The sequence below is a fragment of the Spinacia oleracea genome, chromosome 6, assembly GCF_020520425.1.
Source record: "Spinacia oleracea cultivar Varoflay chromosome 6, BTI_SOV_V1, whole genome shotgun sequence".
In the NCBI taxonomy this organism is placed as follows: domain Eukaryota; kingdom Viridiplantae; phylum Streptophyta; class Magnoliopsida; order Caryophyllales; family Amaranthaceae; genus Spinacia; species Spinacia oleracea.
In genome coordinates this window covers 111,360,016-111,382,285 of record NC_079492.1, presented here as the reverse complement: position 1 = coordinate 111,382,285, position 22,270 = coordinate 111,360,016, and the positions used below count along the sequence as shown (strand labels likewise).

Genomic DNA, 22,270 nt, shown 5'->3' with positions numbered 1-22,270 from the left:
AAAAGATGGTCAATTAATAATTTTAAAATAACCGTGCGTGCACGGGACCTAATCTAGTTATTTATATTAGGCTTTTGTTCATTCACGGCTATTTTCGTGCCACATCACTTCAGAGATTATCTAATCGCATAAAATTCAAACCCTCTTCGTCTCCAAATGCCCTGAACTCACCCTTCATTTTTTTCTCAATTTTCAAAACATGAAGCAACAATAACCTCGTAATTCTCCACTTTTCTAAAAAGTGCTTGATTTTTGAGGGTGAGGATTTTAAAATAGAAGGGGTAATAATTTGATTTTATATAAACGAAGATCGTAAAAATGTAAAGATCAATTGGGAATAATAAAGTTATAATTTTTCTGCGAAAATTTTGATGTCAAGAGGAGAATTTTTTTTTAAGAAGGGACATAAAAAAGAAGGACAGAGGAGAGAGAAATTTTGATCTTATAGTCTTGAATATGAGCTTGTTATTATTATAACTAGATTTTAGCCCGTGCGATGCACGGATTCTATTAAATTTTTATGTTTAAATAAAACTCCTATATATATATATACCAATTTATATATATTATATTAGATTAGTTTTTTTATTTTTCATTGAATTTCATTTTAGATTTTTTTAATTATGGAAGTGTTTATTTTTTGATGAAATTGTATATACGTAATATGAATAATTAATTAATAAAAATTTCTACGTGATACTTAATTATTTATCTACGTGGCACTCGACTTTTTTAATTCAAAATTAATTTTGAAATCTTATTTTCATCGGCGGAAACCATTATATTTCCTACGTGGCGCTCTAATATTGGATTAATGTTTGATTTTAAATTGAATTTTATTTTATTTTATTTTAGATTAGTATTTGATTTTGGATGAATTTTATTTTAGATTTATTTTTTAATTTTTAGAGTGTTTGATTTTAGATGGAGTTGTATATATTAACAATTAATTAATTAAAATATCTACGTGGCACCTAATTAATTATCTATGTGGCAATTGATTTTTTCAATTCAAAAATAAATTAGAAATCATATTTTTCATTGGCCGAAACCATTAGTAATCCTAGGTGGCGCTCTAATATTTCAGCAAATATGCCTCCTTTATATATTTGCTATATAAATTGTATACTCCCTTTGAATGCCTACTACATATTTGATGAAATGCCACTTTGAATATCTCCAGCTTTATTGGCTAGTCTATTCTTTATAAATTCAATAGATTGTCTGACTCTTTGCTGGTAATTGATTCTTCTAACTTTCTTGTTAGTTTAAAGAATTTCATCTCTGGATGCTTGAATTTTGAACTCTGTTGTAGAACCAATGCAATTAAAGAGAGTGTAGTATGATGTTAAATTACGATCATGATTTGTTTGAAGGGATGTAGTTTTCTAGTAAAAGGTGTTATGGATTCATTAGTGCTAACTCCTATAGTAGGTTACTGGGCCACAAAGTCTAGGCTTGACCATCTCTTGTGCCAGTTGTTAACTATACAGATTCCTAACCACTGCAGGCTGAACTACTTCGCTCAAGTAAAGCCAGACATTGTACAGCGCGTGTATGGCATCATCAATGTAACATCCATTACGATTATTAGTTAGAAAGGGCGGCATAGTTTCGCAAGTCAAGGGCAAGGTGACTTGTGGCTGACTCGGTAAGTTATAACTCCTTTATGTTGGCAATTTCATCACTGAGAAAACTCCTAACAAGCTCTACTATTTTTTGACCAGTGCATCTAAATTCTGCCTAAATGTCTTATACATATTAATGATTGCTTGAATGGTTTCAGAATTTGATAACTTAAGCAATAAAGGATAGGAGATAGTGTGTTGCCCGTATCCAACTTTTGTTTTACTTCTGATTGATGAGTTGTCTTTGCTTAGTGTCAGAAGGCTTCCCATGATTTCATTATTAGTTGTGTACTTCATGGCTTGTTGTTAGGCACAATTTGAGAGTGACATGGGTTCTGATAGTTTTTGGTGCAGGCAGTTGGGGAGTGTCTTGTTTGTGATCCTGCAGTATTCTGGAGTCAAAATTATTTATTCCTGCACTGCTGGTCTTGTGGTTGTTTTGAAATCATGGATCAGCTAGGTGGTTCTGAGATTTTGTTGATGCAATCTTGCTTCAGTGTTGACCTGCATTGACTGATTAGCAGCTGCATTATATTGACTATTCTCAGGAGTGTGGTTGCTGCAGGGAGGGGGAGTGGGTACTAATGCAGATTTGGTTTAGCCTGGATTCCTAGTAGTGGTTTCAGTTCGTCTAAGTAGTAGCTTTGGGTAGCTCACTAGCTGTAGCATTAGGTATTCTGGTGTGCGATATTTAGAGTGTTTAGGTCTTTGAGTGTGTTAATATGTCAACTTAGGAGCCTATATTAATCCTTAGCCTCATGAAGATGGTAGGAAAGCTAACTAGTTTTTTTAGTAACATAACTGAAGTAAGTAAATTAATCGAACTTAGTAGTAAATAAAAAGTTGCAGAAGTAGATATACAATTAAATGGTCAAAAGTGATAAATGAGTATAGAAACTTCGAGTAATTAAGCAAGAGTTGCAGGCCCTTAGTTCAAGTATTACTTACACAAATAAGCTTCTGGTGAAGCAGATAGTGGAGCCAAAATGAGCATATCCTACCACTGACTATAAAAGCATCCATCATTTAAACCACCAATCCAACTGCTTCACAGACTGCAGACCACAATAAAGCAGACCACGTAAGTACAAACCCTCAACAACTACTAGAAATGAACTAGGAAAACCCTGCCTGACATGAATCATACCACCACTGATATGAGCAAACTAAACAGACCTGTCGTAACTAACTCAACACTTCAAGGAATAGAAGATGCAACCTTGCGTTAGTTCATTTCCTTTAAATTTTATTAATTGAGTTCATTCTGCATTGATTATTTAATTATCTTTTATTTTAATTATCTATGTAAATGGGTGGGTTCGGGGATTGCAGAGTATTTGATTGAGTATGGATGATTAGTTCTTTTCCTTGTGAGTAATTATGGCTGATTGATGTTGGTTGGAGTTGAATGCGCCACAAAGATAGAAGCATATATGAAATCAGATTGGTATTCTCTTATCTCAATTCCTTACTTTCCTGTTATTCTTTCTCAATTGTGAATCTTCTGTTCTTCCTCCCTCTTTTTGCAGATACCTGAAAATTTTTGAGTGGTGCAGGAAGATAATTAGAAGCGCATAAAGAGAATAACATCGTATTTTTATATTTATATTTTTAAATGATAATTTTTTTTCTCATCTTAATAATTCGTCATTTACTTATTTTGATGTAAAGTCATGTCGTTCGACAATGAGATTTTTGAGAGGTACTAATTATGTAATGACTTAAATTATTTGTAGATACATTTTTTTTGGAGTTAATAATACCAATATTGATTTTCATGAAATACTTTTTTTTACTTTTACTATTCGATCATGATTACTTCTTATAGGTTATCGTACTTGGAAATGTATGAAGTAAAATTGTGTAATTTGAAGCAAGATTATTTCTTATAGGTAACAGTGCATACAAATGTATGAAATAAATATGCTAGCTTTATTTTCGGTGCCTTTAAACACCTTTTATGACAATATCAGATTGCATCTAAATATCATTATTTAAAAATAAGATATTGACTCTAATTATATATAGAGGCATTAAATGGTTGCCCCAAAATATACGTCGTTTTAGAAACAACTGTTTATACGGCCTCTATTTATATTTCGAGGCAAAACCATATGATTGCCCCCGACTTTTTATTTTGTCTCTTATTATATTTTGAGGCAAAATTATATGGCTGCCCCTAAATATATAGTGTCTTTAGAATCAACTTTTAATATTGCCTCTAAATATATTTTGATGCAAGAATATATGTTAGCCTCTAATTATATTTTGGGACAAGAATATACGGATGCCTCTAATTATATTTCGAGGCAATAATATGTGGTTGCCTCTAATTATATTTTGAGGCAAAGATATATGATTGCCTCTAATTATATTTTGAGGCAAGTATAAATGGATGCCTCTAATTATATTTTGGGGCAATAGTATGTGGTTGCCTCTAATTATATTTAGAGGCAAGGATATATGGTTGCCTCTAAATGTATGGGATTTTAGAGGCAACACATTATGTTGCCTCGAAAAGGGGCCTTTAGAGGCAACCAGTAATTAGCGACGGACTTATTAGAGGCATCCACTTTTTTGCTTCAAAAACTCATTAGAGGCTAAATCCCCATTTTTAGAGGCAATTATGACTTGCCCCTGTATCCGATTTTTCTAGTAGTGTCTAACTCGTTCATGGTGGGTGGGTCGTGGATGACGGTGGTGGTGGGTGGGTCGTGGATGACAGTGGTGGTGGGTGGGTCGTGGATGCGGTGGTGGCCCCGGTGGGAAGGGGGTGGGGATATTATGTAGAGAGAGAAAGTGATGTATGAGTTGGGGTGGGGTGAATTTATAAGGGTAATATCGGGTTTTCACCATAAATAAAACGGGCGACGTACGTAAAAGCGGGCGTCGAATAGCGTGGCACAATAATAAACCCTAAGATCTAGAATATTATGGAAATATACTAGGGGTATAATGGGCATACACATAAAATTCATAGCACTTTCGTTTTTCTTAACGATTTAAATAAAAATGTATTATCGAATTTAGTAAGAAGGAAATGGTAATGAACAGATGAACTTATTTAAGTGGTAATCCTTCATTTTTATTATCATCATATATACTCATAAGGGTGAGTTTATCCCTAGTCTTGAAGGGAGTCTTAAGGTGAGTCTCGAGTTTAAGTCTTGGGATAATGTGGTAAAAGTTTACTCCAAGTCTTGAAGTGAGTTTGAAAATCCAAGACTTACTCAAGACTCCACTTTTTTCTCCCCCAATCAAATCATGCCAAATCATCAAACTTAATTTATCTTATTTCACCCTAAAAATAAAAACTAATTATATTTTTATTCACTTTTACTTCAAACTTCATTTATCTGATTTCACCCAAAAAATAAAAACTAATTATATTTTTATTCATTTTTGCTTCAAATTTAATTTATCTTATTTCACCCAAAAAAAACTAATTATATTTTTATTCAAAAAAAAAAAATTAAATCCCAGAATATAAGAAATGAGCAAGTGGAAAATTTAACCCAATTTATCCAAACGTCAAATTCTCAATCTATTCATACTAGTCAAAATATCGATCATCCTTTCATTACACCCGTTAATTAGTGTTGAATCCACTTCCGACATCCTAGACCCGATCAAAAGCTGGGTCGGGCAGAGAGTATAAAAATCTACCCATAATGTCGGGCCGGGCCGGGCCAATGTTCGGGCCAATTTTGTGTGCCCAAAACCGGCTATTTCGGGCCAAAATTAGCGAGCTTTTTGGGCCATTTTCGGGCCAGGCCAAATTTATAACTAAAAATGTTGTTTTGCATTGCCCAAAGCCCGCAATTTTTTTAAAAGTTCGGATCGGGCCCAAAATTTGGGCCGGAATAATCTGCCCAAAACCTGCTAATTTTTAGGTCGGGCCAGCGGGCCGGACCCATGATGATCAGCACTACGACATCCTATATACTTTGTTCATTTGTTGTATATAAGAAAACATAATTTCAATATAATTTAGAAAATGTACCCAAAAAAAATATATATACATAAAGTATTATTTTAGGAGTTAGGTGAGTCTGAGGTGAGTTTGGGGATAATGTGTAAAAATAGGGAGAGTATTATGTTAGTCCGAATAATAAAAAAGTTAGTGGAAAACTGATGTGGCAGAGTCTGAAAATTGAAAGTGAGTCTGGGGATAAACTCACCCTAAGTAATCTCGTAGCAAGTAATTGATAAACTTTTCATTGAAACCAGTATTAGCTTCTTCAACACCGTGGTCAAGTAACAGCAGCTGATGCTCGAGATATATGAGAAAACCAACAGGGAACACCTTGGAACTTAAAAGAAAGGTTATACTTGGTATAGATTATGTTACAAGTCTGCATTGCCAACTGCTGAACCCATCCTACAATCCAAGTATCCAACAACTATTTCTTTTTATCAAATGATAGTATGATTTCCCTATATAAACAGCAATGCTATACTGTCAAATATTGTGCAATCTCGTATCATTCTCATTAATAACACACGTATATATAGTACAACTCAGTTACCTAAACCCTAGGTACACATTAGGTAACTTACCATAGTTAGGACTCTACAGAATATTCACAGAATAATATCTAATATCTTAACATATCTTAACATCCCCCCTCAAGGTGGAGCATGTAGATCTCGAATGCCCATCTTGTTCAAAAAAAACTCAAATTGCGCCTTCCCCAACGCTTTGGTAAAGATATCTGCTAACTGAACCTTCGTCGACACGTACGACGGACTGATGATCCCTTCCTTGATTGCATCTCGAATGAAATGACAATCTGACTCGATGTGTTTTGTCCTTTCATGGAACACCGGATTCTGTGCAATATGCAACGCAGACTGACTGTCGCAATACATCCTCATGCCTTGGTCGTGTGTCACCCCCAAGTCGCGTAGTAGTTGTTTCAACCACTTCAACTCACACGTCAGAGCTGCCATCGACCGATATTCTGCCTCAGCAGACGACCGAGAAACAGTATGCTGTTTCTTGGTCTTCCAAGAAACTGGCGACATACCAAGTGACACAAACCATCCAGTCACCGACCGACGCGTCATTGGACACCCTGCCCAATCCGAGTCGCACCACCCCTCCAACTGCAACGCACTGTCCGACCGAAGTAGTATACCTTGACCCGGACACTTCTTCAAATATCTCACTACTCGCAAAGCTGCTTCCCAATGTGCCTCCTTTGGTGCTTGCATAAATTGAGATAGGACGTGTACAGAGTAGGCAACGTCTGGTCGCGTGACAGCCAAATAAACCAGACGTCCGATCAGACGCCTATACTGCTCACCGTCCGACAGGTCTGGCCCGTCTGCCAATGCCAACCTATGATTCTGTTCCATGGGAAAGTCCACAGGCTTTGCTCCCAACAATCCGGCCTCTGAGATGATGTCGAGGGCATATTTTCTCTGACATACATAGAACCCTTGACTACTTCGTGCCACCTCTAACCCAAGGAAGTACTTCAGAGCCCCGAGGTCTTTCATTTTAAAACACTCCTTCAAGTATGCCTTAAAACTCTCAAGCGCAAACTTGTTATTGCCCGCGATAATCATGTCGTCCACATAAATGAGCACACTCAGCTGCAACGTACCTTTAGACAGAGTAAAGAGCGAATAATCGGACAGCGACTGTCGAAATCCATAGTGCGTCAATGCCGTCGACAACTTCTGGAACCAACATCTAGGTGCTTGTTTCAACCCATACAACGACTTTCTCATTCGACACACTTTGTCAGAGTGATTCTTCTGGAATCCAGGAGGAATCTTCATATAGATCTCTTCCTCCAAGTCACCGTGCAAGAACGCATTGTGGACGTCCATCTGATGCACGTCCCACTGTTTGACAGCCGCGACAGCTAGGAAAGTTCGAACTGTCGCCATCTTCGCGACGGGAGCAAATGTCTCATTATAATCCAACCCTTCCTCCTGATGATTCCCTAAACATACCAATCGAGCCTTCAGTCTCAACAAATTCCCATCCTCATCACGCTTCTCAGTATACACCCATTTACTCCCCAGTGCTTTCTTCCCTTCCGGTAAATTTTCCAACGTCCATGTCCCCTGTTCCTCCAACGCGTCGATTTCAGCAGCCATTGCCTGACGCCACCCCTCATGCTGCATCGCTTGTTTAAAACTCTTAGGAACTTGCCCTTCTTGCAATGCTGCTATATAATGCCTGTGCTTTGACGAAAAACGCTCATAATTAACAAAATATGTGATAGGATAAGGAGTACCTGAGAGTGATGACGTCGTAGGTGTTTTGTCGGAAGTACTATATTTTTCCCGTATTGTATGTATCACACAGTCTTTCAGATTTGTCGACGGAAACTTCGCACGCTTCCCCCTTCCTAACTCCGTATCCTCCACACACTGCCTTGTCTCACTCTCGTCACTACCCGTCGTCTCCTCTACACCTGTCTGTGAGGAGACTACGTCTGAATCCACTCGACTAGGTGTTTCATGTTGTTGTTCCTCCCTCACAGGCGACGACACTCCCCTGTCGTCGCCACTGGTCAATGACACCCCCTCATCAGCTCCCGGATGCGACAACACTCCCTCAGTATCACCTGTAGGCGGCGACACCCCAGCAGTATCACCTGCAGGCGACGACACGGTCTCAGGACCCGTAGTCCCACTCTCATCCAAACTCCAATGGTCAAGCCCCCCATGACCATCATGCACCAGTGGCAACACATCCGATTCATCTACAAAAGGAAACGTCCCTTCATGAAACTTGACATCCCGTGAGATGAAGAACTCATGTGTCTCTAGATCATAAAGTTGCCACCCCTTCCTGCCAAACGGATAACCCAAAAACACACATCGGCGACTCAGTGACTCAAACTTATCCCCTTTACACCGGAGATTATATGCATAACACAGACACCCAAACACGCGGATAGGTACATACGATGGTGGTTTACCAAACAACATCTCATAAGGTGTTTTATTGTCAAGGATCGGGGTAGGTGTACGGTTTATCAAGTAACAGGCGGCCAAAATACATTCCCCCCAAAATTTTATTGGAAGATTTCCTTGAAAACGTAACGCCCTCCCAACATTCAAAATATGTTGGTGTTTTCTCTCGACTCTCCCATTTTGTTGAGGCGTCCCAACACACGACGACTCAAACAGAATCCCATGTTGACGAAAATAATTTTGTAAGCAATTGAATTCAGTACCATTATCACTGCGTACTACTCGAAGGGATCTATTAAACTGACACTTAATCATGGCAACAAAATCAAGAAATGTCGATGCAACTTCCATTTTATTACTCAGTAAATAAATCCACACACCTCTAGAATAATCGTCAACAATGGTAAAAAAATACTTTGCCCCACAAGACGAGGGAGTCTTGTAGGGTCCCCATAAATCAAGATGAACCAATTCAAATGTGCGACTAGCACGACTAACACTAACTGGAAAACTCTCCCTACATTGTCTCGCCCGCGGACATACATCACAAATTGTTTTATTCTTCCTAATCTTATGACTCACATGAGGAAGTAACTGCAACACTTTTTCCGACGGATGCCCCATCCGTTGATGCCACAAGTCGACCACACACTCCACTGCTAGCACACGAACCTTTGGAGCCCCACGGAAAAAATATAGTCCTTCCTGTCGATCACCTACGCCAATCACCATCCTCGTCGAGCGGTCCTGAAGAACACACATTTTGTTAGTAAATTGAGCAGCACAATGTAATTCGTCACTTAATTGAGTTACAGAAATTAAATTGCAGTTCAATTTAGGCACAAATAGAACATTATCGAGCACGAAACCATCCTCCAAGACCACCGAACCATATTGGTTTGAATTTGCAGGTTGACCGTCCGGCAACACAACCTGTTGATTTCTTGATGTCTTGATATTTCTCAGGATTGAAATATCACCCGTCACATGACGTGATGCCCCACTGTCAACAATCCAACGTAAATCAAGATTACCTTGCAACTTGTTTGAAGGTCGTGACAAGATGTCAACTATTTGCTGGACTTGCTCCTTCGTCACCCCAACAAGCTCATGATTGGTTGTCGTCACTGCACCCTGCGATCCGTCTCCACTCGTCACAGTGGTTGTCGCCCCTCCTGTGGCATTGCTCACGGCATTGGCACGAGCGACACCACTGGTCGACGACGCTGCCCCGCGAGCTACTCTGCCTCCTCTAATCGACGTCCTGCCTCCTCGACCAGGCCCTCGTCCTCCTCGTTTCTTCTCATCCCACCATTCAGGAAATCCAATCAGCTGATAACAAGTTTCTTCCTCATGACCCTCACGATTGCAATGACCAAAAAATCTGCCACTGACATCTCCCGACCTCGACCGAGCCTTAGTCTCGACCTTGAACGCCATGACACTCTCCGGACCTCTCGCAGCCTTGGCGCGCATGGTCTCGGTATTCATAACCGTCTGGTACGCCTCGTCGAGTCCTGGCAACGGCGATCGTGCTAACAGTTGTGCACGAATGGCTTCATAGTGATCATCCAGGCCAATTAGGAAATAGTGCAGACGATCTTCATCGTGAATTTCCCCCACCTGCTTCGCTATATTACACGTACAACCCGCACATACACACCTGGGAACTCGTGCATACTGTACGTACTCCTTCCATACCTTCGACAAGCGGCCATAGTACTCCATGACGCCCTCAGACGTGCCCTGCTTGCAACCACTCAGAGCCATCTTAATATGGCAGACCCTGGTGCCCGACACGACGCAGTACCGCGTCCTCAAATGACTCCACAACTCGTGAGCAATATCAAAGTCCTCCAGATTCGAACGCAAACTCTCGTCAATGGTGTTTGTGATCCAAGACACCACCATCGAATTGACCGCAATCCAATGTTTCATCTTCGTCTCGTCCGTAATGGGCTCCTTCACAGACCCATCAAGAAAACCAAATTTGAATTTTGAAATCATCGAGCGACGAACCGCTTTGGCCCACTCATCGTAGTTCGACGCTCCTCGAAGTTTTACAGGGGTGATGACAATACCGGGGCCGTCACCTGACCCAAGATAGTAGTCCAGGTCGACGGCGGCGGCGATTGTCTTTTGTGGTGGCTCCTCGTCATTACCCATTGTTATGCCCTAGGAATTTGTAACTCCTCAGAACGCAGTACTCAACAAGCGAAGGAATTCGCTGTTCTCAAACTCTCTCAAACTCGTGCGGAAAAAAAATCTAGGGTTTTTAACCTAGGCTCTTGATACCATGTCAAATATTGTGCAATCTCGTATCATTCTCATTAATAACACACGTATATATAGTACAACTCAGTTACCTAAACCCTAGGTACACATTAGGTAACTTACCATAGTTAGGACTCTACAGAATATTCACAGAATAATATCTAATATCTTAACATATCTTAACATATACTGATAATCTCAGAACTTAAAAGACAGGAGTAGATTGTTTTTCTTTAGCTACTTCTTAAGTCTGCATTCCCAAATCCCAAGTCCCAACTGCTGATCCCGTCATACAATACAACGACTATTGTTTTGTCACATAATAGTATAATGAACAATGCTTAACTGATAATTATGAATTAATCAGACAAAATTGAAAAATTGTCACACCTTGACATTAGAAATCATTTGCCTCCTCACTTGAACATCTTGCAAAACACTTGAGTACGTAATCCCGAAGTACTCCCCTCGCTGCACATCCGAATTTGGATATGAATAAGTATATCTCCAACCTCCACGCTATTTTTGGATAATAGTTTACTAAGCTCTCTTAAAGCAATACAGTATCATTATTCAAGCACATAGTATAGGCTAACCCAATACAGATAGGCTTTATTCAAGCACATAGTATAGGCTAACCCAATACAGATAGGCTTTAGTTGTAATGTTGTATAGAATATTGCAGCTTGCACAAAATATCAGTACCTTGCAAACAATTAAGCATGCAACCATTGTAATCAGTTTCCACCATTTTATACATATAAAAAGGAACAAAAGTCACAGATGATAAAAATACTTATGGCAATAAGTGAGTTATGATTCATATGAAAATTAATAATTACACATTTACACTCACTAACAAAATGTAGGCAGAATATCATCTTTATCTCTGAAGGTTGAAGTCCACAGAATACAGGAATGTCTCTCGAAATGCAACTCTGTAAGCTCTTGATATCCTTTCCACCAGGTGGAAGAAAAAAACAATGTTGAAAACACAGAGGTCTTGGACAGAAGCAAAACTCAACAATCAATTACTCATGTAGCTGTCTCCTTATATTCACGATTATCATTTACCAGCACTTAGTTTTACATCATTATTTTCAGCAAAACCAAGCCAACAATATGACTTCAGTCGTTATTGATGCTTACTATGTGACATATATATTACACTCAGATCGAGTCTCTTTTATGTCGTAAATACTACTCAAGTCTGTGAAGCATAGCTAGTGTTTGATCCCTACCGTATGCCAGAAAGGATCCAGCATCCTTTTGACCACAACCATGAGATTTTCTAAAATCAGAGGCGCGTTTCTCAGATGATATAAGCACCTTCATCTCTTGTCCCTGACAACCATACTGCAAAGTTGTGATAACATGTCTGAATGTCTGATTTCACCTCAACTTGCATAATTGCATTGGAGGAGCACACTGATTTCTTGTCTACACATTCTAGAAAGTCGCGCACCAACTTTGTTGAATTCACTGTTATTGGACTGGAGGCCATCTGAAATTTAGAAGAAATAACAGAACATGTCACAATTTGCACATATTCACCTACACCGAAGCCCTAACCCCTCAACCAAAAAGTAAAGGCAACCTTACCAGGCACCACCACTCTCTAGAGATGATGAAAGTTCTTCCAGATGATGCATGCCAACATACGCAGAGATGAAGAAAGTTCTTCCAGATAAAACATCCCATGCTTCCTAGTCAGTCAATAAAATTCACAAACTCATCCAACTTTGAAATGTAATGAATCCCTAGAGGCAGATAAATGATGTCTTACATACTTAACGACAGGATTAAAAATGCAGCCTAAGAATTTTTGAAAACAACAGTTGCATGTAGATTGATTTCTAATCCACTTCTAAAACTTCAGAACCCAATTTCCTGCTTAGTTTGATAGCAATGAGAAAGAAAAAGAAATAAAGCAACTGCCTTTTAACAAAATAAAATTTCCTCCAGCATATTTAATTAATAGAACACGTTATTTCAAAGATTATCAACTAGCATTCTCAACCTTCCACATTAATAAATCATCAAGGTTAATTTCTCTGTTGAACCTTAGAGTTATGTCAACTTGTTCTTATAGAAATTCCTACATCCTCTCCCCAAGCATATAAAACAGTACATTTCATCCTACATTTGTGGAAAACCATCAACCTGAGGGTAAGTTGAAGCAAAAAGCACTACTATAGAAATAACGTTGGGCATAATAGAGAAAGTTACCCGGGTTCAAGTTTTGAACATGTTTCTGCAAATCGTAGTTGGTGTATTCCATTCACAGACTTCGGATCCAAACTGAGATACAAGCATACAACAACACGTAGAGTTGCCAAATCATTAAATTAGCACATTGTAAATAAAATTTGACGTCCAACACCACAGACAGATGGAGCAGATGGAGGAGGTCCACAAGTTCGGCTGAACAACAAGGCTAAGTGCATTCACATGCATTAAACAAGGGAAGTTGAACAAGACCATTCGCAAGAAAAAAAATTAAGGAAAATTTCAAGGATTCAACTATTGTAAAATAGTTAATGTAGATTGAGCACCGTTTTACTTAAAAGCAGACACATATCATATTACAGTAGAATGTGCAGGCATTCAGCTTCATTGATAAGAACATGTCCGAGAACTACGTGATGCAACAACATGGACAGTTGCCTGCTCATAAAATTAACTGATCAGCACATGATTAAGGAAAATTTGGCATCCAACGACACATACAGATGGAGGGCGTCCACAAATTGACTGAATAGCAAGACTAAGTGCATTCATATACACTACAAGGAGTCAACTACTGACTAACAGAAGGCATAAGCTGGGCACAATTTTGCTAAAAAGAAAACATGGATAACAAGAATGTGTAGGAACTCAGGTGAACTGATAAGTTTCCAGAGCTACAAGACGTCTAGAATAAGTATCAAAAGAGAACTAATGGCATCCAGCCCCAAAAAACTTCAAAAATAACATGCTTTTAGACCGCACTTAGAATATGACAAGTCTTTTCTTTATTATCCTCCTTCAAGGCTTCAACAAAGCCTTCCATGATCTACAACCCCAAATTTGAGTGCACACATATAGACCCCACAATTTGAAGACATCACACATAAAGGAATTAGCAATGCAATAATGAAGAGATTAAAAATGAAATTTCATAATTTACCCTATTCCTATCAGCTAGCATAATGATTAATTATTCTCCCCATTTATCAGAAAATCACACCATTGAAATTTAACAATTCACCACCGAAGTCAACTTTGAAAATAAACTTTTACATATTTTAAAATTGAAAATTTCCAAACCTACCAAGGCTATCATCATAGACATCCAAAGCAACAAAATCAATACCCGGAGGTTCAAAGCCTCAACTTTAGCTTCTAGGTAGTTCTCCAATCAATAAAATAAAACACTAAGAATCCAAAAAAATAAAAAGTTTCCTTAAAACCATACCTCCAAATAGTTGAAAAAATACAGGACTTCCATCCCCATGCGCAATGTCTTCAGATTCACCACAGAAACTGCATCACCGTCCGTGAGCACATTATACAAATGAAGTATCATACAAAGAGTTTTAGCATGGTCCTTCCTGACAGTGGTTTGATAAAATTCAACCTGCTTTAGCAAAAGTCTACAATTCAAATAGCTGCTATCACAACACGTAAAAGAGAGTATATAATTTCTTCATAGATTTTCAACACATAATTAGGTCAAGACAGAGATAGTAATGACTAATGAGTTAGACATCCATTACAAACTCATTATCATAACTTCAGTTTATAACCATGTCCCTAACAATGTAGCTTATTCACATGGCCAACCTGGAAAATAGTTAAAACAAGTAGAAACAATCACGTTTTTTTGTCTAGATAACTCACGCTGACAACAATAAACTATATTTATCCAGATAAGTGGATCAACTTTTAAAAAGAACAGGAAGTAAAATCGACCTCGACTACCTAATAATACATAAAATGTAACAACTGCAAACATGAAAGCATGAAGGTACATATCTAAAGACAAATTTTAGATAACAAGATATGACTTACTAACACCAATAGCCATTCCTTTTCTTCTTCTTGCTTGTATGGTTGCTGTTGTCAAATTTCTTCTTCTGTGAAAATTACAATTAGAAAATTAGCAAGGGATAACAAGGGTCATCAAAATATAATGAGTTTGTCAGGGACAAAACACAAATTATAAAACTTTTACATTTTACCTGAAATATCAGTTAGCTCCACTAATTGGTGTTTTTCCTTTGCTCTCCCTTGTTGAACTAGTATTACTGGCATCTTCAAGCATCCATTTTGACAACAAGGCAGGTAAAGTTAAGTCCGCGGAAATAAGAGGCTCTGTTCTTGAGCTACTGGCAGCTTCTGGAGGAATATATGAGGTTGTAGTCTTGCTCAACACTTCATCTAACCTTATTAAGATTTTTAACATTGAAGGTCTTTTCTCGGTTGCATCAACCAAACAGTCTTCAACAACTTTTAGATAACTTTCTAGACAGTCTGACTTTATCTGTCCTTCAAGTGCCACATCAATGAATTGATGTGATTTCTCTCTGTTGTCCTTAACCCATTTAGTTATATGCATCTTGTCTACAACAACGGGTCTTCCACACAGAACCTCTAGCAGGACCACCCCGAATGAATAAACATCAGTCTGATGACTAATTTTCCCACTAATGATAGAGGAAGGATCCATATATCCAATAGTACCCTTTGGACCTGCCGTAATCACATGGGACTTGTTGTCAACCGGAAACCTGGAAAGCCCAAAATCTCCAATTTTGGCCTCGAAACCCTTATCAAGCAAAATATTTGCAGACTTGATATCCCGGTGAATTAATGGTTTTCCGGTCCCCTCGTGAATATATTGCAAGCCCTTGGCAGCGCCTATGCAGATATTGAGCCTCTGCTCCCAACTCAGGCTTGGTTTCCCCTTGCCGTAGAGATGACTTTGTAGAGTCCCCTCTTGCATGTACTCATACACCAAGATATTCTCTTGGTGTTCATCACAATACCCTATGAGAGTGACCACATTCTTGTGTCGAAATTTTGTGAGATACTCAATTTCAACACGAAACTCATCATCATCCTGCTCAGAGTTAGGATGGCGTCGTTTAATGGCAACGTCTCCTTCACCAAAGTTACCCCTATACACCTTTCCAAAACCACCCTGACCAATGATTTGATCTTCGGCAAAATTGTGGGTGGCCGCTTGAATGACTGCAAAAGAATAGTGCTTGACAAGGGTAGAAGATGTAGAGCTGACCATGCTTCCGGTTGTGACAGAACCTGTAGCAAGTTCAACCGAAACCGAGGTCCTAGATTGACCTTCACCAACAACACTTCTCCTTTTGTGGACAACAAACAAAGAGGCCAAAACAAGGAGAACAATAACCCCAATAATTGTCCCCACTATAACACGAGTCTTATTCTTGGAACTTGACTGCAATTGGGGTGGACGAGTCTTATTGTTGAAACTTGATTGCAATGGGGGTGGAATAGTTGGTCGACTTAAGGTGTCGATATCACTCATTTTCATTATCTCCAACCCGTTCAAGATAGCATCGGCTTGGTTCCCATTGTCTGTGGTTGGTCCAATGCTTACATGAATTTTGTTATGAACAACGACCGGGGTGACAAAATCTAGGTAAATAGGAGTATCCAATTTCCCATTACTTAGATATGTAAGGTCCAAGTTTGAAGAAACTACCCATGCATCTAAAGCCACATTGAAATACAGTTCGTACGGAGATGTACTTACAATATCGCAAAAGTGAAATCTGAGGAAATATCGGAAACCTGGATCCACAACAAATGTCCACGAGACATTGAAATCTACCACTGGACTAACATGAATCTTAAGCCTTCTGCAACTTCCATATACGTCAGGAGGTGCGTCATCTCTGGTAGCTAGTCCTCTCTCGGCATAACGAACCACTGTGGTGTTGTGGATCGACGTCGAAAAATTCTTGTTGTCTAAGAATTTCTCATCTAGGACCCATGTTCTCCAAAGAGCGTCAACAATATTTGGTCCTCCCATATTCACTCGATAAAGAGTTTCGAAAGCAACATCTACGAGTCCACTGTAGCTTCTACGTGGACTAACAAGGGTGGCATTGTCTTTGATCAAATCGTTGGGGAGTAAGAACACTTCCAACGCGTTCAAGAAAGCCACTGAATTCGAGGTAGAATTCAAAATAATCTCAATATCAGAGTTCACATTAACATAATATTCTTTTATAGTAGGGAATCGTGAAGGCCTAAAATCACGAAGAAGCGTGAACTGTTGAGCAATGACTGTGAAACGTGCGGTGCTTAAATCATGCACACCATAAATGAAAGGGTGGAAGTAAAACCTGATGAAATACCTTCCCGTCTGACTAATTGGAAACTTGTACTCGGCTTTCCCACTAAAAACCCTTGCTGTCTGGTACAACCCCAAATTATTACCGGCATAATTATTGGCTATTGTAGAATTCGATATCGTAGCAAGATATTCAGAGGCATAAGTATCGGCGATGAATACCCTATTATTAATACTAATGTTACGACGTGATCCACAATTTATCCTGAAACTGTCCCCGTATACTTCACACGAAAGAAAAACCAGAGACGGTAAAATAAGAACCCACTTAAATAAACTGTCTCTATAACCCATTTTGTATTGATTAACCGTAAAATTTTCCTGCAAATTAAACCAGAAACCATACTTTTATTACGGCAAGAACCAAGAAGAAGGTATATAAGTTAGCTCGATTATATACCAAAAGTTATGCACAAATGCACCTATTATATATTTCTCAAACGGTAATATATACATATGAATGATGGAAGACTTGGGAAATTAATCAATGCAGCATGATTTCATGGCTATTTGTAAAGTAAATCACTGCCAGTCTGCCACAAAGTATATTCTTGCCTTCCTTATAAATGTACTTGATAATTTAAGCTTTAACCACATTTTAAATGCGACAACGAGTAATAAAATAAACATGATAATTAATATGCCGGGGCGGGCTTTGGTCAAACTCTGACCCTATTTGTTTCGGGCCAAAATATTTGACTCCAAAGCCGGTAATTTGGGCAAATATAGTAGTTTTTTAGGTCATTTTCAAGCCTAGAGGCAGAATTTGAATCAAAACTACCTATGATCAGCTCTATGATAAACTATGTAACTATGTTAACCAAGAGAAAGAACAATAATTTCCCATAATAACCAAAAAATTATTAAACCATCTTAATTAATCGGTATTTTCAAACATAATCTAAAGCTTGAATATAGTACGGAGTAGTGGTTTAGTAGTATTCTTTTCTTTCACCCAAACAAAACTTAAGCAGAAACTAAAATTTTCAACACATTATTTTCTACTCAACTCATAGGTAGACTTATTTTCCAATGCTAAATTTCGTGATTTCTAAAATTCATTTAAGCTTACAAGAAAATACCAATAAGCAAACCTTAAATTATGATTATCCTAATCAAATTTAAAGTCCATCTCTTATTATCTGATGTTGACATTTGGTATGACCTTGACTATCAAAAATAATTAAAAAAGTGGTATACCGAGTTATGTTAATAATGATTATTTTATTAATTAATTTTAACATGTTTTTATCATAATGTAAACATTTTAAGAAAAATGTCAATCAGTTCGCCGGAAACTCGAGAGACGTAATTTACTACTCAGAACAACCTTTGTATTATTATGAGCTCCACTAAAGGATTTCCAATCAATTCTATAATTTACCGTATTAAAATTACACTTTTCATCATATTATTAAGCAATTAAACCAGCAACACACGAGGTAATTAATTTAAACATTATGCACGTACTAGTTAGCAGATTCCGAACAAAATTTACCATTAACCTTCATTTATTACGATTTGCATTAGATATGATGGTTAAGTTAATTAATACCTATTAATTTCAACTCTTTTTTTCATGAATTTTTCATCAAAATAACTTACTTAAGCATCATAAGTACCTTTAGAGATGTAGCTGACAATTAAAATGCTCCGAATAGTAACCTGAAGAATCCAGGGAGATAGTATAAAAAGACGATGAGCTTGATCACTTGAGAGCTTCGAAGCATAAATGAACTCAATTAGTATATACCAAAATGAAAACAATAATATACCAAAACTATGAAACACCTGGGAAATTAATCGGTCTATTTTTCACACAAATCGATGCAGCGAATAATTCATCATACCATCTTAATTAACCGGTAATTCAACTATTTAGTCTAACATTATACCCCTCTAAACGTACAAATGCTTCGTATAAATCTTGAATCCTCATCACATGATTATTTTTTAATTTTCACATGATTATAAATGGATAAAAGGTCTGATTGTCTTAATAATTAATTTGAAGAATTTCAGAATAAAAGCATGTAGAATTAACCTTCTTCTTTAGGTAAGGATTCAGCCCAATCACATTCATGTACGGAGTATGTCTAATTTGCTTGAAAATCTCCCCCGAATATTGGAATCAATCTACTTCATGTCATTTTAAAATTTTGATGGTATAAAATTAAAAGTATAGTTAGAAAAACTAAAGTAGTGGGTCAACCTTTTATTTAAGAAACTAATTATAAAATATCTAATTATCCTAATGATTAATTGAAGTCCATCTCTTATAATTAATCTGATGTTGACAAGTGATAAACTAAAATTTAAAAACTTGCCTAAAATTACACTTTTTGTCATATTATTTGTTCAACGAAACCACAAATATGCCGCAACTTAGCTTAAAAGTGATGCACACACTTAGCAGATTTCCCAGCAAATATACCATGAAATTTTATTAATTAAAATTTCCATTAGAATGTGATAATTAGGTTAATTAATGGAAATTAATTCTAGTTAATACCCAACTCCTTTTTTTCACGAACTCATTGAAAACCACTTAATTAACCATGAAACAAGAACAAGACTTTACATACCTTTCACAATAATGAATAATGAATAATGTAGCTCCTATAAGTAAAATGTGCGCTCCGAAGAAATGAAGAAGAAGACGGATCGAGATGGTGATCGAGCTGGCCTGATCACTTCACACTTAGCCACTTAGGAGTGTTGTTGAGACCGTGTGAGCTCAATTCGAGGGCGTATAGTGTTTTTTGATTTAAACTAATCAAGAAATTAACAGGGAAAAAGAATGTGAAGTAGTAAGTAGTAATTAATTGACAAAGAAGAAGAAGAAGAAGAAGAAGAAGCTAAGTGAGGGAGATGAAGTGATGAAGATATGCTCTAAATAGTTTATAGAAGTGAGGAGATGAAGGGAAGAGAAACTATTATTTTGAAGAGGAGAGCTAGAACTGATAATGGAGTCTAGATAAGCAATTTTGGGTTATTTGTAGAAGAAGAGAACGGCAGGGAGGGGCCAATATTTATCACAAAAAATCAGAAGGAATGGCTGAAACCAAAAGGCAAAGCACACTACTACACAGCAGAAACTAAATTACTTACGTAAGAGCAATATCAAGTTTCTTAATTTAGGAAGTAGAATCTTTCTATTTTGGGTACCATGAAATAACAACCACTAGCTCCATATTTACTTTGGAGATGGAGTATTAAATGAAGGGCATCCACGATACATCAGTGGAATTCATGAAAGTCTAACTTTAAATTAAGTTATTCTTAGCTAGCAATCTAGCATGATTATTTTCTTAGCTAGCATATATGCATGGTAATTTTCCGTATACCTAGGCAACTAGCTAATTTTAAAAAAGCTTGTGTTAATGGGAGTGCATAAGTTTATCTAATAAGTTTACCTAAAGTTAAAAATAAAATTTCAAGGACAGACATTTATTAAGGACCAATAACATGATTTATGTTCTCAGCTATTGTTTCGTTTAAAGTAGATATGCTGGTGGAGAATAAATACGAATGAACTTTTATATTCCCAATTAACTTAAACCAAAGAAATTATCTAATTAAGTTTAATCCACAAACATCAGATAATTAACGAAATAATTAATTTCAAAAAAAGAATTTAGCAAATTATTTGTTCAACCAAACAACAAATACACTGCAACTTTTCCATATTCTTTTCTCTCTCAATCACATTTAACTCATACTACTACAGATTATCAAGTTCAAATCATAATATGACATGTAAATACTTAACGAATAAAGTAGAACATTAGACCACATGGTGGAATTCTACGTGGGATATATAAGTTCAATAATGTTCCCGTACTTATACTTTGATTTATAATGGGTAGAGCTGTCAAAACAGGTTATCAGATCGGGTTTGGGTCGGGTTCGGTCAGGTCATCTCCGGTCTCTGATCACTACAAAAATTAAGAGATAAGAGGGTGGTAATTTTAAGCAAGGAGGACGACTTTAATATCGTATTCATATAAATAGTCAAATAGAGTGAAATGAGATCGTCCTATTACGATACTATCAAAGGGGGCGATATCAAAGTCATCTTTTTAACTAATAACAAGGGAGAAAATTGCTAATTAAGACCGTAAGTTGCCCTCTTTGATAAAACAAAAAGGCGACAACTTTAAATCGTCGTTTTTAAAAAAAATCACTTTATGAGAATATAAAAATAAAATACACGCCTAAAATCCTCCCTATTAACCCATACTCCCCAAAATGGAGAGGAAACCTAAAATCCCAAATAATTGCATCTTTCTCTCTCCTGATTCTCCATCTCTAATTAATGGAAAATTGGTCAACTTTTCTCAATTTTTCGTGTAATACCCCGAATTTTTAAAACTCGATTAATTATGTTTAATTATTTTTATTTAGCTTAAAATCGTTTTAAATCCTAATTTTTGAACTTTATTTTGATTAACGGAGTTTTATTTTGCTTGAATTTTTAATATTGTTACACGATTTATTATTTTTCAGATTTTATGATTTAATTTCAAATTTACGGGCTTACCTACCTTTTTAAATCTTAATTATTTCGTAATTAATAAAGGATTTTAATAATTCGGAACGTTCTTATTTTATTCGAAAACTAAATTTTTTTATCACAATGACATTTTATAAAGAACTATTTCAAAACTTTGTTTTAATTAAACATTTATATTCCAATTAATTTCCTAAAAATAGCACCAATTAGATTAGGGTCAGAAAATTCGAATTTCCGACACTTTACAAATTCATAATCACTTTCTACGACTTATCCAATAATGCATAAACAATTCGAAAATTCACGAAAAAAATTCAGAAAATTCGACAATAATCACAAACATATAAACATGCTAATAAGTACTTTGAATACATATAGCTCATGATACCACTGTAGAGGTTTACAGTTAAATATATAACATGATAGCGAAATAACCCCAAAGCCAGGAAGCATGTATAAAATACAGATCAAGCATTACTTAAGTTTGTAGCGTGTTTTCCCTTAGTTCAACGAACACGAACACAAACACGAACT

General features: G+C 37.0%; 2 protein-coding genes and 1 long non-coding RNA gene across 11 annotated transcripts; 1 reads left to right on the top strand and 2 right to left on the bottom strand.

Annotated features, from left to right (window-relative positions):
- The first annotated feature begins 1,113 nt into the window (after positions 1–1,113).
- Positions 1,114–3,411, top strand: LOC130463906 (uncharacterized). Its single transcript, XR_008924125.1, has 2 exons — positions 1,114–1,651; positions 2,961–3,411. It is a non-coding gene; the product is annotated as an uncharacterized lncRNA (long non-coding RNA).
- Positions 3,412–9,206: 5,795 nt separating this feature from the next.
- LOC130464249 (uncharacterized) lies at positions 9,207–10,095 on the bottom strand. Its single transcript, XM_056833723.1, has 2 exons — positions 9,602–10,095; positions 9,207–9,314 (listed from the first exon to the last, which is right to left on the bottom strand). Exons 1-2 carry the CDS (start codon positions 10,056–10,058, stop codon positions 9,280–9,282), a joined length of 492 nt encoding a protein of 163 aa, XP_056689701.1. The 5' UTR covers positions 10,059–10,095; the 3' UTR covers positions 9,207–9,279.
- Positions 10,096–11,539: 1,444 nt separating this feature from the next.
- LOC110784703 (receptor-like protein kinase HERK 1) lies at positions 11,540–20,308 on the bottom strand. 9 transcript variants are annotated; one of them, XM_056831626.1, is made up of 8 exons: positions 19,806–20,308; positions 18,843–18,939; positions 15,065–17,541; positions 14,895–14,959; positions 14,299–14,463; positions 13,071–13,142; positions 12,444–12,547; positions 11,540–12,345 (listed from the first exon to the last, which is right to left on the bottom strand). In XM_056831626.1, the coding sequence occupies exon 3, from the start codon at positions 17,512–17,514 to the stop codon at positions 15,073–15,075; it is 2,442 nt and encodes an 813-aa protein (XP_056687604.1). In that variant the 5' UTR covers positions 17,515–17,541; positions 18,843–18,939; positions 19,806–20,308; the 3' UTR covers positions 11,540–12,345; positions 12,444–12,547; positions 13,071–13,142; positions 14,299–14,463; positions 14,895–14,959; positions 15,065–15,072. The 9 variants fall into 9 exon arrangements, with proteins under 9 accessions (XP_056687604.1, XP_056687602.1, XP_056687603.1 ...); XM_056831624.1 differs by having other exon boundaries at positions 14,299–14,460; XM_056831625.1 differs by having other exon boundaries at positions 14,299–14,434.
- Positions 20,309–22,270: the final 1,962 nt, after the last annotated feature.

Bases quoted from the DNA above. Each gene is read 5' to 3' on its own strand.
- LOC130464249 (XM_056833723.1), bottom strand. From the start codon at position 10,058: ATGAATACCGAGACCATGCGCGCCAAGGCTGCGAGAGGTCCGGAGAGT. The intron at 9,315-9,601 runs GTAATCTTGATT...TGTGTTCTTCAG, and splicing joins ACCTTCAAACAAGTTGCAAG to GACCGCTCGACGAGGATGGT.
- LOC110784703 (XM_056831626.1), bottom strand. From the start codon at position 17,514: ATGGGTTATAGAGACAGTTTATTTAAGTGGGTTCTTATTTTACCGTCT.